Here is a 17,238-nt window from a genome sequence, read left to right on the forward strand (position 1 = left end):
CTGTCTCACTGCGTCTTCCACTCTCTGTCTCACTGCGTCTTCCACTCTCTGTCTCACTGCGTCTTCCACTCTCTGTCTCACTGCGTCTTCCACTCTCTGTCCATCTTCCACTCTCTGTCTCTCTGCGTCTTCCACTCTCTGTCTCTCTGCGTCTTCCACTCTCTGTCTCACTGCGTCTTCCACTCTCTGTCTCACTGCGTCTTCCACTCTCTGTCTCTCTGTCTCACTGCGTCTTCCACTCTCTGTCTCTCTGCGTCTTCCACTCTCTGTCTCACTGCGTCTTCCACTCTCTGTCTCACTGCGTCTTCCACTCTCTGTCTCACTGCGTCTTCCACTCTCTGTCTCTCGTCTTCCACTCTGTCTTTCTGTCTCTCGTCTTCCACTCTCTGTCTCACTCGTCTTCCACTCTCTGTCTCTCGTCTTCCACTCTCTGTCTCACTGCGTCTTCCACTCTCTGTCTGTCTCACTGCGTCTTCCACTCTCTGTCTCTCTGCGTCTTCCACTCTCTGTCTCACTCGTCTTCCACTCTCTGTCTCACTGCGTCTTCCACTCTCTGTCTCACTGTCTTCCACTTCTGTCTCTCTCGTCTTCCACTCTCTGTCTCACTGCGTCTTCCACTCTCTGTCTCTCTGCGTCTTCCACTCTCTGTCTCACTGCGTCTTCCACTCTCTGTCTCACTGCGTCTTCCACTCTCTGTCTCTCTGTCTTCCACTCTCTGTCTCACTGCGTCTTCACTCTCACTGTCTGTTCCTCACTCTCTGTCTGTCTCACTGCGTCTTCCACTCTCTGTCTCACTCTCTGTCTTCTCTCTGTCTCACTCGTCTTCCACTCTCTGTCTCACTGCGTCTTCCACTCTCTGTCTCACTCTGTCTTCCACTCTCTGTCTCACTGCGTCTTCCACTCTCTGTCTCACTCTTCCACTCTCTGTCTCACTGCGTCTTCCACTCTCTGTCTCTCTGCGTCTTCCACTCTCTGTCTCTCTGTCTCACTGCGTCACTCTGTCTTCCACTCTCTGTCTCACTGCGTCACTCTGTCTTCCACTCTCTGTCTCACTGCGTCTTCCACTCTCTGTCTCTCTGCGTCTTCCACTCTCTGTCTCACCACACTCTGTCTTTCTGCGTCTTCCACTCTCTGTCTCACTGTGTCTTCCACTCTCTGTCTCACTCGTCTTCACTCTCTGTCTCACTCGTCTTCCACTGTCTCTGTCTCTCTGCGTCTTCCACTCTCTGTCTCACTGTCTTCACTGCTGTCTTCCACTCTCTGTCACTCTGCGTCTTCCACTGTCTCTGTCTCTCTGTCTCACTGCGTCTTCCACTCTGTCTCTCACTGCGTCACATGTCTTCCACTCTCTGTCTCACTGCTCTCTGTCTTCCACTCTCTGTCTCACTGCGTCACTCTGTCTTCCACTCTCTGTCTCACTGCGTCTTCCACTCTCTGTCTCACTGCGTCTTCCACTCTCTGTTTCACTGCGTCTTTCACTCTCTGTCTCTCTGCGTCTTCCACTCTCTGTCTCACTGCGTCTTCCACTCTCTGTCTCACTGCGTCTTCCACTCTCTGTCTCTCGTCTTTCCACTCTCTCGTCTGTCTCACTCTCTGTCTTCCACTCTCTGTCTCACTGCGTCTTCCACTGTCTTCACTCTGTCTTCCACTCTCTGTCTGTCGTCTTCCACTCTGTCTCACTCGTCTTCACTCTCTCTTCCACTCTCTGTCTGTCTTCCACTCGTCTCTGTCTCACTGCGTCTTCCACTCTCTGTCTCACTGCTGTCTTCCACTCTCTGTCTCACTGTCACGTCTTCCACTCTCTGTCTCACTGCGTCTTCCACTCTCTGTCTCACTGCGTCTTCCACTCTCTGTCTCTGCGTCTTCCACTCTCTGTCTCACTGCGTCTTCCACTCTGTCTCTGTCTCACTCTCTGTCTTCTCTCTGTCTCACTCGTCTTCCACTCTCTGTCTCACTGCGTCTTCCACTCTCTCTCTGTCTTCTTTCTGTCTCACTGCGTCTTCCACTCTCTGTCTCACTGCGTCTTCCACTCTCTGTCTCACTCGTCTTCCACTCTCTGTCTCACTGCGTCTTCCACTCTCTGTCTCACTCTCTGTCTTCCACTCTCTGTCTCACTCGTCTTCCACTCTGTCTCACTGCGTCTGTCTCTCTGTCTCTGTCCTCTGTCTTCCACTCTCTGTCTCACTCGTCTTCCACTCTCTGTCTCACTGCGTCTTCCACTCTCTGTCTCTGTCTTCCACTCTCTGTCTCACTGCGTCTTCCACTCTCTGTCTCACTCGTCTTCCACTCTCTGTCTCACTGCGTCTTCCACACTCTTTCTCACTGCGTCTTCCACTCTCTGTCTCTCTGCGTCTTCCACTCTCTGTCTCACTGCGTCTTCCACACTCTGTCTTTCTGCGTCTTCCACTCTCTGTTTCACTGCGTCTTCCACTCTCTGTCACTCTGCGTCTTCCACTCTCTGTCTCACTGCGTCTTCCACTCTCTGTCTCACTGCGTCTTCCACTCTCTGTCTCTCTATCTCACTGCGTCACTATGTCTTCCACTCTCTGTCTCACTGCGTCACTCTGTCTTCCACTCTCTGTCTCACTGCGTCACTCTGTCTTCCACTCTCTGTCTCACTGCGTCTTCCACTCTCTGTCTCACTGCGTCTTCCACTCTCTGTTTCACTGCGTCTTTCACTCTCTGTCTCTCTGCGTCTTCCACTCTCTGTCTCACTGCGTCTTCCACTCTCTGTCTCACTGCGTCTTCCACTCTCTGTCTCACTGCGTCTTCCACTCTCTGTCTTTCTGTCTCACTGCGTCTTCCACTCTCTGTCTCACTGCGTCTTCCACTCTCTGTCTTTCTGTCTCACTGCGTCTTCCACTCTGTCTTCCACTCTCTGTCTCACTGCGTCTTCCACTCTCTGTCTCACTGCGTCTTCCACTCTCTGTCTCACTGCGTCTTCCACTCTCTGTCTCACTGCGTCTTCCACTCTCTGTCTCTCTGTCTCTCTGTCTCACTGCGTCTTCCACTCTCTGTCTCACTGCGTCTTCCACTCTCTGTCTCACTGCGTCTTCCACTCTTGTCTTTCTGTCTCACTGCGTCTTCCACTCTCTGTCTCACTGCGTCTTCCACTCTCTGTCTCACTGCGTCTTCCACTCTCTGTCTCACTACGTCTTCCACTCTCTGTCTCACTGCGTCTTCCACTCTCTGTCTCTCTGTCTCACTGCGTCTTCCACTCTCTGTCTCACTGCGTCTTCCACTCTCTGTCTCTCTGTCTCACTGCGTCTTCCACTCTCTGTCTCACTGCGTCTTCCACTCTCTGTCTCACTGCGTCTTCCACTCTCTGTCTCACTGCGTCTTCCACTCTCTGTCTCACTGCGTCTTCCACTCTCTGTCTCACTGCGTCTTCCACTCTCTGTCTCTCTGCGTCTTCCACTCTCTGTCTCTCTGTCTCACTGCGTCACTCTGTCTTCCACTCTCTGTCTCACTGCGTCTTCCACTCTCTGTCTCACTGCGTCTTCCACTCTCTGTCTTCTCTCTCTGTCTCGTCTCTTCCACTCTCTGTCACTCGTCTTCCACACTCTGTCTTTCTGCGTCTTCCACTCTCTGTCTCACTGCGTCTTCCACTCTCTGTCTCTCTGTCTCTCTGCGTCTTCCACTCTCTGTCTCACTGCGTCTTCCACTCTCTGTCTCACTCTGTCTTCCACTTCTCTGTCTCACTCTCTGTCTCTCTCGTCTTCCACTTCTCTGTCTCACTGCGTCTTCCACTCTCTGTCTCTCTGCGTCTTCCACTCTCTGTCTCACTGCGTCTTCCACACTCTGTCTTTCACTGCGTCTTCCACTCTCTGTCTCTCTGCGTCTTCCACTCTCTGTCTCACTGCGTCTTCCACTCTCTGTCTCACTCGTCACGTCTTCCACTCTCTGTCTCACTGCGTCTTCCACTGTCTTTCTGTCTCACTCTCTGCGTCTTCCACACTCTCTGTCTCACTCTCTGCATCTTCCACTCTCTGTCTCACTGCGTCTTCCACTCTCTGTCTTCCACTCTGTCTGTCTCACTCGTCTTCCACTCTCTGTCTCTCTCGTCTTCCACTCTCTGTCTTTCTGTCTCACTCGTCTTCCACTCTCTGTCTCTCTCGTCTTCCACTCTGTCTTTCTGTCTCACTCGTCTTCCACTCTCTGTCTCACTGCGTCTTCCACTCTCTGTCTCACTCTCTGTCCACTTTCGTCTTCCACTCTCTGTCTCACTCGTCTTCCACTCTCTGTCTCACTGCGTCTTCCACTCTCTGTCTCTCTGCGTCACTCTGTCTTCCACCGTCTCTGTCTCTCTCTGTCACTCCACTCTGTCTCACTCGTCTTCCACTCTCTGTCTTCGTCTTCCACTCTGTCTCACTGCGTCTTCCACTCTCTGTCTCACTCGTCTTCCACTCTCTGTCTTCCACTCTGTCTCGTCTTCCACTCTCTGTCTCACTGCGTCTTCCACTTTCTCTCTGTCTCACTGTCTCACTCGTCTTCCACTCTCTCTGTCTTCCACTCGTCTTCCACTCTGTCTCACTGCGTCTTCCACTCTCTGTCTCTCTGCGTCTTCCACTCTCTGTCTCACTGCGTCTTCCACACTCTGTCTCTCTGCGTCTTCCACTCTCTGTCTCACTGCGTCACTCTGTCTTCCACTTTCTGTCTCACTGCGTCTTCCACTCTCTGTCTCTCTGCGTCTTCCACTCTCTGTCTCACTGCGTCTTCCACACTCTGTCTTTCTGCGTCTTCCACTCTCTGTCTCACTGCGTCTTCCACTCTCTGTCTCACTGCGTCTTCCACTCTCTGTCTCACTGCGTCTTCCACTCTCTGTCTCTGTCGTCTGCGTCTTCCACTCTCTGTCTCACTGCGTCTTCCACTCTCTGTCTCACTCGTCTTCCACTCTCTGTCTCTCTCGTCTTCCACTCTCTCACTGTCTTCACTCTCTGTCTTCCAGTCTTCCACTCTGTCTCTCACTCGTCTTCCACTCTCTGTCTCACTGCGTCTTCCACTCTCTGTCTCACTGCGTCTTCCACTCTCTGTCTCACTGCGTCTTCCACTCTCTGTCTCACTGCGTCTTCCACTCTCTGTCTCACTGCGTCTTCCACTCTCTGTCTCACTGCGTCTTCCACTCTCTGTCTCACTGCGTCTTCCACTCTCTGTCTCACTGCGTCTTCCACTTCTGTCTGTCTGCGTCTTCCACTCTCTGTCTCACTGCGTCTTCCACTCTCTGTCTCACTGCGTCTTCCACTCTCTGTCTCTCTGCGTCACTCTGTCTTCCACCCTCTGTCTCTCTGCGTCACTCTCTGTCTCTCTGCGTCACTCTGTCTTCTACACTATGTCTCACTGCGTCTTCCACTCTCTGTCTCACTGCGTCTTCCACTCTCTGTCTCACTGCGTCTTCCACTCTCTGTCTCTCTGCATCTTCCACTCTCTGTCTCACTGCGTCTTCCACTCTCTGTCTCACTGCGTCACTCTGTCTTCCACACTATGTCTCACTGCGTCTTCCACACTCTGTCTCACTGCGTCTTCCACTCTCTGTCTCTCTGCGTCTTCCACTCTCTGTCTCTCTATCTCACTGCGTCACTCTGTCTTCCACTCTCTGTCTCACTGCGTCTTCCACTCTCTGTCTCTCTGCGTCTTCCACTCTCTGTCTCACTGCGTCTTCCACTCTCTGTCTCTCTGCGTCTTCCACTCTCTGTCTCTCTGCGTCTTCCACTCTCGTCTTCCACTCTCTGTCTCACTGCGTCTTCCACTCTCTGTCTCACTGCGTCTTCCACTCTCTGTCTCACTGCATCTTCCACTTCTGTCTTTCTGCGTCTTCCACTCTCTGTCTCACTGCGTCTTCCACTCTCTGTCTCACTGCGTCTTCCACTCTCTGTCTCACTGCGTCTTCCACTCTCTGTCTCTCTGCGTCTTCCACTCTCTGTCTCACTGTCTTCCACCCTCTGTCTCTCTCGTCACTCTCTGTCTCACTGTCTCCCACTCGTCTTCCACGTCTTCCACTCTCTGTCTCACTCGTCTTCCACTCTCTGTCTCACTGCGTCTTCCACTCTCTGTCTCACTGTCTCACTCGTCTTCCACTCTCTGTCTGTTTTCCACTCTCTGTCTCTCTGCGTCTTCCACTCTCTGTCTCTCTATCTCACTCTCTCTGTCTCACTCTGTCTTCCACTCTCTGTCTCACTGCGTCACTCTGTCTTCGTCCACTTTCTGTCTCACTCGTCTTCCACTCTCTCTGTCTCTCTCGTCTTCCACTCTCTGTCTTCCACTCTCTGTCTCACTGCGTCTTCCACACTCTGTCTTTCTCGTCTTCCACTCTCTGTCTCACTCGTCTTCCACTCTCTGTCTCTCTCGTCTTCCACTCTCTGTCTCACTGCGTCTTCCACTCTCTGTCTCACTGCGTCTTCCACTTCTGTCTGTCTGCGTCTTCCACTCTCTGTCTCACTGCGTCTTCCACTCTCTGTCTCACTGCGTCTTCCACTCTCTGTCTCACTGCGTCTTCCACTCTCTGTCTCTGCGTCCACTCTCTCTGTCTTCCACTCTCTGTCCTCTGTCTTCCACACTCTGTCTCACTGCGTCTTCCACACTCTGTCTCACTGTCTCACTCGTCTTCCACTCTCTGTCTTCCACTGTCTCTGTCTCACTCTCTGTCTTCCACTCTGTCTCTCTGTCTCACTGCGTCTTCCACTCTCTGTCTCACTGCGTCTTCCACTCTCTGTCTCACTGCGTCTTCCACTCTCTGTCTCACTGCGTCTTCCACTCTCTGTCTCACTGCGTCTTCCACTCTCTGTCTCACTGCGTCTTCCACTCTCTGTCTCACTGCGTCTTCCACTCTCTGTCTCACTGCGTCACTCTCTGTCTCTCTGCGTCACTCTGTCTTCTCTGTCTCTCTGCGTCACTCTGTCTTCCACTCTCTGTCTCACTCTCTGTCTCTGCGTCGCTGTCTCTGTTCCGTCTCTCTGTCTCTCTGCATCTTCCACTCACTGTCTTCCACTCTCTGTCTCTCTGCGTCACTCTGTCTTCCACTCTCTGTCTCACTCTGTCTTCGTCTTCCACTCTCTGTCACTCTGTCACTCTGTCTTCTTCCACTCTCTGTCTCTCACTCACTCTGTCTTCCGTCTTCCCTCTGTCTCACTCGTCTTCACTCTCTGTCTCACTGCGTCTTCCACTCTCTGTCTCACTGCGTCTTCCACTCTCTGTCTCACTGCGTCTTCCACTCTCTGTCTCACTGCGTCTTCCACTCTCTGTCTCTCTGCGTCTTCCACTCTCTGTCTCTCTCTCACTCTCTGTCTCACTGCGTCTTCACTCTCTGTCTCTGTCTTCCACTCTCTGTCTCACTGCGTCACTCTGTCTTCCACTCTCTGTCTCACTGCGTCTTCCACTCTCTGTCTCTCTGCGTCTTCCACTCTCTGTCTCACTGCGTCTTCCACACTCTGTCTTTCTGCGTCTTCCACTCTCTGTCTCACTGCGTCTTCCACTCTCTGTCTCTCTGCGTCTTCCACTCTCTGTCTCACTGCGTCTTCCACTCTCTGTCTCACTGCGTCTTCCACTTCTGTCTGTCTGCGTCTTCCACTCTCTGTCTCACTGCGTCTTCCACTTTCTGTCTCACTGCGTCTTCCACTCTCTGTCTCTCTGCATCTTCCACTCTCTGTCTCACTGCGTCTTCCACTCTCTGTCTCACTGCGTCACTCTGTCTTCCACACTATGTCTCACTGCGTCTTCCACACTATGTCTCACTGCGTCTTCCACTCTCTGTCTCACTGCGTCTTCCACTCTCTGTCTCTCTGTCTCACTGCGTCTTCCACTCTCTGTCTCACTGCGTCTTCCACTCTCTGTCTCTCTGCGTCTTCCACTCTCTGTCTCACTGCGTCTTCCACTCTCTGTCTCACTGCGTCTTCCACTCTCTGTCTGTCTCACTTGTCTTCCTCTCTGTCTCTCTCGTCACTCTCTGTCTCACTGCGTTTTCCACTCTCTGTCTCTCTCGTCTGTCTTCCACTCTCTGTCTCTCTCTCTGTCTTCCACTCTCTGTCTCTCTGCGTCACGCTGTCTTCCCTCTCTGTCTCTCTGCGTCACTCTGTCTTCTCACTCTCTGTCTCTGCGTCACTCTGTCTTCCACTCTCTCTGTCTTCACTCTGTCTTCGTCTTTCCACTCTCTGTCTCTGCGTCTTCACTCTCTGTCTTCCACTCTCTGTCACTCTCTGTCTCACTCTGTCTTCCACTCTCTGTCTCTCTGTCTTCACTCTGTCTTCCTCTCTTCTCTCTGTCTCTCTGTCTTCCACTCTCTGTCTCTGTTTCTCTCTGTCTCTGTCTTCCACTCTCTGTCTCACTCGTCTTCCACTCTCTGTCTCTCTGCGTCACTCTGTCTTCCACTCTCTGTCTCTCTGCGTCTTCCACTCTCTGTCTCACTGCGTCTTCCACTCTCTGTCTCACTGCGTCTTCCACTCTCTGTCTCACTGCGTCTTCCACTCTCTGTCTCACTGCGTCTTCCACTCTCTGTCTCACTGCGTCACTCTGTCTTCCACCCTCTGTCTCTCTGCGTCACTCTCTGTCTCTCTGCGTCACTCTCTGTCTCTCTGCGTCACTCTGTCTTCCACTCTCTGTCTCTCTGCGTCACTCTGTCTTCCACTCTCTGTCTCTCTGCGTCACTCTGTCTTCCACTCTCTGTCTCTCTGCGTCACTCTGTCTTCCACTCTCTGTCTCTCTCGTCACTCTGTCTTCCACTCTCTGTCTCTCTGCGTCACTCTGTCTTCCACGTCTCTCTCGTCACTCTGTCTTCCACTCTCTGTCTCTGCGTCACTCTGTCTTCCACTCTCTGTCTCTCTGCGTCACTCTGTCTTCCACTCTCTGTCTCTCTCTGTTTCTTCTGTCACTCTGTCTTCCACTCTCTGTCTCACTGCGTCTTCCACTCTCTGTCTCACTGCGTCTTCCACTCTCTGTCTCTCTGCGTCTTCCACTCTCTGTCTCTCGTCTTCCACTCTCTGTCTCACTGTCTTCCACTCTCTGTCTTCCACTCTCTGTCTCACTGCGTCTTCCACTCTCTGTCTCACTCGTCTTCCACTCTCTGTCTCTCTGCGTCTTCCACTCTCTGTCTCACTGTCTCTCGTCTTCTCATCTTCCACCCTCTGTCTCTCTGCGTCACTCTCTGTCTCTCTGCGTCACTCTCTGTCTCTCTGCGTCACTCTGTCTTCCACTCTCTGTCTCTCTGCGTCACTCTGTCTTCCACTCTCTGTCTCACTCTGTCTTCACTCTGTCTTCCACACTCTGTCTCTCTGCGTCACTCTGTCTTCCACTCTCTGTCTCTCTGCGTCACTCTGTCTTCCACGCTCTGCGTCACTCTGTCTTCCACTCTCTGTCTCTCTGCGTCACTCTGTCTTCCACTCTCTGTCTCTCTGCGTCACTCTGTCTTCCACTCTCTGTCTCTCTGCGTCACTCTGTCTTCCTGTCTTCCACTCTGTCTCTCTGTCTCTCTCGTCACTCTGTCTTCTCTCTCTCTGTCTCACGCGTCTTCCACTCTCTGTCTCACTCGTCTTCCACTCTCTGTCTCACTGCGTCTTCCACTCTCTGTCTCACTGCGTCTTCCACTCTCTGTCTCACTGCGTCTTCCACTCTCTGTCTCACTGCGTCACTCTGTCTTCCACCCTCTGTCTCTCTGTCTCACTCTCTGTCTCTCTGCGTCACTCTCCACTCTCTGTCTCTCTGCGTCACTCGTCACTCTCTGTCTCTCTGCGTCACTCTGTCTTCCACTCTCTGTCTCTCTGCGTCACTCTGTCTTCCACTCTCTGTCACTCTCTTCTCTCGTCTCTCTGTCTTCCACTCTCTGTCTCTCTGTCTTCACTCTCTGTCTTCCACTCTCTGTCTCTGCGTCACTCTCTGTCTCTGTCTTCCACTCTGTCTCTCTGCGTCTTCACTCTGTCTTCCACTCTCTGTCTCTCTGTCGTCACTCTGTCTTCCACGCTCTGCGTCTCTCTGTCTTCCACTCTCTGTCTCTCTGCGTCACGCTGTCTTCCACTCTCTGTCTCTCTCGTCACTCTGTCTTCCACTCTCTGTCTCTCTGCGTCACTCTGTCTTCCACTCTCTCTGTCTCTCTGCGTCACTCTGTCTTCCACTCTCTCTCTGTCTCTCTGCGTCACTCTGTCTTCTTCTCTCTGTCTCTCTGCGTCACTCTGTCTTCCACTCTCTGTCTCTCTGCGTCACTCTGTCTTCCTCTCTCTGCGTCACTCTGTCTTCCTCTCTCACTCTCTCGTCACTCTGTCTTCCCTCTCTCTGCGTCACTCTGTCTTCCCTCTCTCTGCGTTCACTCTGTCTTCCTCTCTCTGCGTCACTCTGTCTTTCCTCTCTCTGCCTTCCTCTCTCTGCGTCTCTCTGTCTTCCACTCTCTGTCTCTCTGCGTCACTCTGTCTTCCACTCTCTGTCTCTCTGCGTCACTCTGTCTTCCACTTTCTGTCTCTCTGTCTCTGTCTTCCACTCTGTCTCTCTCGTCACTCTGTCTTCTCTGTCTCTCTGCGTCACTCTGTCTTCCACTCTCTGCGTCACTCTGTCTTCCACTCTCTGTCTCTCTGCGTCACTCTGTCTTCCTCTCTCTGTCTCTCTGCGTCACTCTGTCTTCCACTCTCTGCGTCACTCTGTCTTCCACTCTCTGTCTCTCTGCGTCACTCTGTCTTCCTCTCTATGCGTCACTCTGTCTTCCTCTCTCTGCCTTCCACTCACTGCGTCACTCTGTCTTCCACTCTCTGTCTCTCTGTCTCTCTGCGTCACTCTGTCTTCCTCTCTCTGCCTTCCTCTCTCTGCGTCACTCTGTCTTCCACTCACTGCGTCACTCTGTCTTCCACTTTCTGTCTCTCTGTCTCTCTGCGTCACTCTGTCTTCCACTCACTGCGTCACTCTGTCTTCCACTCTCTGTCTCTCTGCGTCACTCTGTCTTCCTCTCTCTGCGTTACTCTGCCTTCCTCTCTCTGCGTCACTCTGTCTTCCACTCTCTGTCTCTCTGCGTCACTCTGTCTTCCTCTCTCTGCGTTACTCTGTCTTCCTCTCTCTGCGTCACTCTGTCTTCCTCTCTCTGCATCACTGTCTTCCTCTCTCTGCGTCACTCTGTCTTCCTCTCTCTGCCTTCCTCTCTCTGCGTCACTCTGTCTTCCACTCTGTCTTCCTCTCTCTGCGTCACTCTGTCTTCCTCTCTCTGCGTCACTCTGTCTTCCTCTCTCTGCGTCACTCTGTCTTCCTCTCTCTGCGTCACTCTGTCTTCCACTCTCTGCGTCACTCTGTCTTCCTCTCTCTGCGTCGCTCTGTCTTCCACTCTGTCTTCCTCTCTCTGCGTCACTCTGTCTTCCTCTCTCTGCGTCACTCTGTCTTCCACTCTGTCTTCCTCTCTCTGCGTCACTCTGTCTTCCACTCTGTCTTCCTCTCTCTGCGTCACTCTGTCTTCCTCTCTCTGCGTCACTCTGTCTTCCTCTCTCTGCGTCACTCTGTCTTCCTCTCTGCGTCAATCTGTCTTCCTCTCTCTGTCTCTCTGCGTCACTCTGTCTTCCTCTCTCTGCGTCACTCTGTCTTCCTCTCTGCGTCACTCTCTGTCTCTCTGCGTCACTCTGTCTTCCACTCTCTGTCTCTCTGCGTCACTCTGTCTTCCACTCTCTGTCTCACTGCGTCACTCTGTCTTCCACTCTCTGTCTCTCTGCGTCACTGTCTTCCACTCTCTGTCTCTCTGCGTCACTCTGTCTTCCACTCTCTGTCTCTCTGCGTCACTCTGTCTTCCACTCTCTGTCTCTCTGCGTCACTCTGTCTTCCACTCTCTGTCTCTCTGCGTCACTCTGTCTTCCTCTCTCTGCGTCACTCTGTCTTCCACTCTCTGTCTCTCTGCGTCACTCTGTCTTCCACTCTCTGTCTCTCTGCGTCACTCTGTCTTCCACTCTCTGTCTCTCTGCGTCACTCTGTCTTCCACTCTCTGTCTCTCTGCGTCACTCTGTCTTCCTCTCTCTGTCTCTCTGCGTCACTCTGTCTTCCACTCTCTGTCTCTCTGCGTCACTCTGTCTTCCACTCTCTGTCTCTCTGCGTCACTCTGTCTTCCTCTCTCTGCGTCACTCTGTCTTCCTCTCTCTGCGTTACTCTGTCTTCCTCTCTCTGCGTCACTCTGTCTTCCTCTCTCTGCCTTCCTCTCTCTGCGTCACTCTGTCTTCCACTCTCTGTCTCTCTGCGTCACTCTGTCTTCCACTCTCTGTCTCTCTGCGTCACTCTGTCTTCCTCTCTCTGCGTCACTCTGTCTTCCACTCTCTGTCTCTCTGCGTCACTCTGTCTTCCACTCTCTGTCTCTCTCTGTCTTCCTCAAAAGAGGACTCTTGGATGCCAGTTAAGTGTAGTGGTTCTTTAAAGTTGTATTAGTCCAGCTACTGTCTAGCCACCTTCTAGCTACTGTCTAGATACTGTCTAGCTACTTGAGAATGTTCTAAAGGTTCCTCACAGGCTTTTGATTTCTTAAGTGAGATTCACTGATATGGTTTCTTCTTTTTTTACACAGTTTTGAATGTTTTTTTTACTGTTATTTTGTTATTCAGTCATTCTCTTTCTCTATATAAAAGTGCATAATAAATCCTACTGTCTCTCCCTATAGCTCGACAGAACTTACACAGGCCTGCAGACACTGGGGGCAGAAACAGTAAGTCTGTTATTCATTTACTGTGTTCAAACTTCTCTATCAAGTCTACTAGCAAGACAGCTGTCTTACATTTCATGGGACCATAGCCCCAGCATTGATCTCAAACTTGACTCGTTGTGTTGAATACACCGTTTTTTACCACTGTGAACGTTGACCCTTGAACTTACTTTCCTCTCAGGTGGTGGATGTCGAGCTCCACAGGAACTCCCTGGGGGACGACTATGTGCTCTCTTCCTCCTCCCACGCCCACCACCACCAGCGTGAAGCCAGCCCCTCGTCCCCATCCTTCCTGCCCCAAACCCCAGGTCCTCTCTCTGGCCGCTGCAGCTCTCCACTCCCCCTCTCACAGGACAACCACTCCACCACCGCAGAGAAAGGTGAGATACATGGGAGGTTTTATACATTCAAGTCCCCTTTTTACTCACCTGTTCTATCAGCTAAGAATGTGGATGAGACTTTTAACTCCACACCAGGGTTTCACAAACTGGGTCCTGCCATATACCCCCAGGGGCACGGTTTGGTTTTCGCCCTAGCACTACACCGCTGATTGAAATAATCAGAGCATGAGGACGAGTTGGTTATTTGAATCAGCTGTGTAGTGCTAGGGCGAAAACCAAACCGTGCACCCAGGGGGGACCCTAAGACTGTGTTTAGGAAACCCTGGTCTATATCATAGAAGATTCAAAGAAGATCCGAACACACTGCAGAACATGGAGCTGTTTCCTTTGGAATTATGTCAGTTTCTCCTTTTCAGTGAATCACCACCTGTCCAAGTGTGCCATGATTTTCTACAATTTCTCTTTTTTGTTTCTTTAAATCCTTTCCCTCGCAGGCCTATAGTGAATTATTAATGACTGGACTGAGAAATAATCTCTCTCTGCCTATCTCTCTGTGCCAGGATGAGGATAATTATAATGAAGATTATGCCTAGAGTGGATTTTAATGGTTATCATCGTCCTCACTCCTCTCTCTCTCTCTCCCTTTCTTTCTCTTTATTATATTCCCCTCCGTCCAGGTCTGCCTGTCAAAACCGAGACTGGGAGGTCTGGGGTGTACAGCACGCCCCCCTCGGCTTTGGAACGCACCCCATCCCGTCCTAAAGTCACAGAGAAGATCACACTGGGTTCCCATGGCAACTCGGCCTTCCAGCCAATCACGGCCAGCTGTAAGATCGTCCCCCAGGGACAGTTGCCCAGCCCCTCCGAGTCCCCCGGGAAATCCTTTCAGCCAATTACCATGAGCTGTAAGATTGTGTCAGGTAACTACCTCCCAATGGGATCTGGCTGTACTGGAGTGGGGGGAGGGAAGGGGTTGTGAGTTGATTAATAATTCAATGGTGTTGTTTAGATTTTTGTTTTCATAGTCAGTCAGACCCACTCTTAGTGTCAGTGGAGACTTTTGTTTGATTTGTTTTGTTATTCCCCCCAACATTAAGAAACTATAGGCCAATCTCAGTTTTTAAACACCGTCTCTTTTAAGATTGAAAAGGTTTTGCATTTCAAAAGTGATGCACAAGCGCAGTAAGGAAATCTTTAAATCGATTTTTGTTCATGGGCTTTTTTTGAAGATACAGAGCTTTAGAAAAATGCATGTTTTAAAATGAATATCTTTATAATGAGCATGTTGTTTGTGATTTTGTTTTGATCCCAAAGGTTCACCCATCTCCACACCCAGCCACTCGCCCCTCCCCCGTATCCACACCTCCACCCCGGTACACACCAAACAGGGCTCCTCCGTACTCAACAACCCTTACATCATTGTCGACAAGCCCGGCCAGGTCATCGGCATGGCAGCGAACTCCGGCACCTCCACAGGTACGCTACTGCTCCGCTCGACAGCTCCACTCTTGCCCCTAGATTTTAGACACTGATCTAAGAACAGTTTTGCTGGTTTTCCCTAATGGTTAAAGTTATGATTTGGGTTAGGTTTTTGGGTTAGCTCCTGCAGCACAATGTGAGGATGTACTGTAGACTGTGCCTCCCACACAGCAGATGATACTGGTGTTGTAGGCTCTCCTCGGCCACTGTAGGGCCAACGTTCCCCTCCCACACACCACCGTTACAAACATCCCAAGGCTGAATCTAGTGCACTCTTACTTCTCTCCTCTGATAAACCTCCACAGTTGACTATATTCTCTAAGCCTGAACCCTTTCAGTTGTCTCCTCTCTCTCTCCCTCCTTCTGTCTCTCTCTCCATAAACCATGACTTGATGCTGCAGCTGTTTGATGGTATGAGAGGGGCTTCCATTGTGACAGGAACTACTGCTGTACTGCTGTGTTCCGTGGCTCAGTGTCCGGGACAGATTACTTTTTGATGGTATGAGAGGGGCTTCCATTGTGACAGGAACTACTGCTGTACTGCTGTGTTCAGCTTTTTGATGGTATGAGAGGGGCTTCCATTGTGACAGGAACTACTGCTGTGTTCTGTGGCTCAGTGTCCAGGACAGATTATTGGACAGTGCAGGGGGAGGGGGTTCGACATTCAGAGGTGTGTGTGCTGGTGAGTCAGATTGCTATTTATAGCCCTCGCAGGTATACAGCGTGGGAGGTTGTGTGTGAGATTGAGGAATTATTTTGGGTTTGTGTATACCAGTAACTTTGATGGGGTGGTGGCCACAAAAAAAAAGTGAACTCATCATGAGGGGCTGCAGTGCGTACCCACATGCAGACCCACACATGCAGTCAGAGCCTATCGCTAGCCTTTTGGGGGCCCTAAGTGAAATGTGAAAAATGTGCAGTTTTACAGCAAATGTTCTGCAATCCTACGCGTTTTGCCATAGGTGGAGAGAAATGTTTGCCGTTTTTAATATGGTGTCTGAGTGAGAGTGACTAACAAAATCAATGGGCGACCCTCGGTCGGGAATTCGACCATGATTACTACGAGTTGAAATCGCTGTTTAGACGAACTTACCAATCTAAAAAAAAAGTGAACTGACATGGGCTGTTTGAGTGACTGACATAACAAGAGCAAAACTGCTGATGCACAACCTAAGTTGGAAATAGCACCTTGTGTATTCTACAGTCAATTGAGACCCTGACTTGAGTTCCCAAAAATATATATACAGTACCAGTCAAAAGTTTGAACACACTTACTCATTCAAGGGTTTTCCGTTATTTTTTACTATTTTCTACATTGTAGAATAATAGTGAAGACATAAACTATGAAATAACACATATGGAATTATGTAGTAACCAAAAAGTGTTAAACAAATCAAAACACATTTTATAAACTCAGCAAAAAAGAAACGTCCCTTTTTCAGGACCCTGTCTTTCAAGATCATTTGTAAAAATCCAAATAACTTCACAGATCTTCATTGTAAAGGGTTTAAACACTGTTTCCAGTGCTTGTTCAATGAACCATAAACCATTAATAAACATGCACCTGTGGAACGGTCGTTAAGACACTAACAGCTTCCAGACGGTAGGCAATTAAGGTCACAGTTATGAAAACTTAGGACACTAAAGAGGCCTTTTTACTGACACTGAAAAACACAAAAGAAAGATCCCCAGGGTCCCTGCTCATCTGCGTGAACGTGCCTTAGGCATGCTGCAAGGAGGCATGAAGACTGCAGATGTGGCCAGGGCAATACATTACAATGTCCGTACTGTGAGACTCCCAAGACAGCGCTACAGGGAGACAGGACGGACAGCTGATCGTGCTCGCAGTGGCAGACCATGTGTAACAGGATCGGTACATCCAAACATCCCACCTGCAGGACAGGTACAGGATGGCAACAACAACTGCCCGAGTTACACCAGGAACGCACAATTCCTCCATCAGTGCTCAGACTGTCCACAATCTGCTGAGAGAGGCTGGACTGAGGGCTTGTAGGCCTGTTGTAAGGCAGGTCCTCACCAGACATCACCAGCAACAACGTCGTCTTTGGACACAAACAGGACTGGCAAAAAGTGCTCTTCACTGACGAGTCGCAGTTTTGTCTCACCAGGGATGATGGTCGGATTCGCAATTATCGTCCAACGAATGAGTGTTTCACCTCTGTACTCTGGAGCGGGATCGTTTTGGAGGTGGAGGGTCCGTCATTGTCTGGTGCGGTGTGTCACAGCATCATCGGACTGAGCTTGTTGTCATTGCAGGCAATCTCAACACTGTGTGTTACAGGGAAGACCTCCTCCTCCCTCATGTGGTACCCTTCCTGCAGGCTCATCCTGACATGACCCTCCAGCATGACAATGCCACCAGCCATATTGCTCATTCTGTGCGTGATTTCCTGCAGGACAGGAATGTCAGTGTTCTGACATGGCCAGCAAAGAGCCCGGATCTCAATCCCATTAAGCACGTCTGGGACCTGTTGGATCGGAGGGTGCCTTTGTGGAAGAGCGGGTAACATCTCACAGCAAGAACTGGCAAATACTGACTGGCAGATACTGACTGTTACTTTTGATTTTGACTCCCCCCCCCCCCTTTGTTCAAGGACACATTATTCCATTTCTGTTAGTCACATGTCTGTGGAACTTTTTCAGTTTATGTCTCAGTTGTTGAATCTTGTTATGTTCATACAAATATTTACACATGTTAAGTTTGCTGAATATAAACGCCGTTGACAGTGAGAGGACGTTTCTTTTTTTGCTGGGTTTATTTAA

At 50.7% G+C, this 17,238-nt stretch overlaps 1 protein-coding gene across 1 annotated transcript in view; it reads left to right on the plus strand.

The window, feature by feature from the left end:
- yeats2 (YEATS domain containing 2) overlaps positions 1-17,238 on the plus strand; it is an 86,242-nt gene that overhangs the window by 24,047 nt on the left and 44,957 nt on the right. Inside the window, exons 9-12 of the mRNA XM_065005646.1 lie at positions 12,593-12,637; positions 12,816-13,014; positions 13,653-13,895; positions 14,290-14,451. Coding sequence (XP_064861718.1) covers positions 12,593-12,637; positions 12,816-13,014; positions 13,653-13,895; positions 14,290-14,451 — 649 coding nt within the window. The remainder of the gene's footprint in view (positions 1-12,592; positions 12,638-12,815; positions 13,015-13,652; positions 13,896-14,289; positions 14,452-17,238) is intronic.

Source organism: Oncorhynchus nerka, linkage group LG20 (genome assembly GCF_034236695.1).
Source record: "Oncorhynchus nerka isolate Pitt River linkage group LG20, Oner_Uvic_2.0, whole genome shotgun sequence".
NCBI classification, from domain to species: Eukaryota; Metazoa; Chordata; class Actinopteri; order Salmoniformes; family Salmonidae; genus Oncorhynchus; species Oncorhynchus nerka.